This window comes from Anneissia japonica, unplaced genomic scaffold (assembly GCF_011630105.1).
Source record: "Anneissia japonica isolate Jap-2015-1 unplaced genomic scaffold, ASM1163010v1 scaffold239191_len702_cov132_single, whole genome shotgun sequence".
Lineage (NCBI taxonomy): Eukaryota > Metazoa > Echinodermata > Crinoidea > Comatulida > Comatulidae > Anneissia > Anneissia japonica.
The window spans coordinates 1-702 of NW_022727962.1; the positions used below are offsets into that span (position 1 = coordinate 1).

The following is a 702-nucleotide window of genomic DNA, read 5'->3' on the forward strand; positions in this document are numbered from 1 at the left end:
GTTACACCGTGCCGTCATTACTTTCATGGTGCGTGCCTTAAGAAATGGTTGTATGTGAAAGACAAGTGTCCTATGTGTCATTCATCCATCATAGAAAATAGCACAGATGCTGTTAATACCGAGCCAGGCACTGACAGGGTTGTGAGTTCACAGCAGTCTACCCATACTAACGCAGTTCCAACCGATGCAACTAGTGCATCATCATCATCAGTAAAACCATCAACTAGTATGGTTGTAGAACCAAGCACTGAGGTAGCAGCATCATCATTTGAAACATCTAGTAATATGGGTGTGGACGCAAGCTCTGTAGTAGCAGCATTATCAGAGGAAGCATCAAGTAATATACTTGTAGAACCAAGTACCGAAATAGCAACAGCGTCAGTAAAAACATTAAGCACTGTGGTAGCATCATCAATTGAAACATCAAGTAGGACTAACATATTTGTGAAACCAAGCACTGATTTAGCAGCAACATCATTAAAAACATTAAGTAGCATGGTTGTGGAGCCAAATACTGAGGGAGCAGCAACATCATTGGAGGAAACAAGTAGCATGGTTGTGGAGCCAAGTACTGAGGTAGAAGCAACATCATTGGAGGAATCAAGTAGCATAGTTGTGGAGCCAAGTACTGAGGTAGCAGCAACATCATTGGAGGCATCAAGTAGCATGGTTGTGGAGCCAAATACTGAGGTAGCAGCAACA

At 42.6% G+C, this 702-nt stretch overlaps 1 protein-coding gene across 1 annotated transcript; it reads left to right on the forward strand.

Annotated features, from left to right (window-relative positions):
* Positions 1–3: 3 nt before the first annotated feature.
* Positions 4–696, forward strand: LOC117113952 (protein TRC8 homolog; the record flags this gene model as incomplete). The annotated part of the gene is made up of 1 exon (XM_033257461.1): positions 4–696. A coding segment is annotated over one exon (693 nt), but the record flags the coding sequence as incomplete, so codon positions are not given.
* Positions 697–702: the final 6 nt, after the last annotated feature.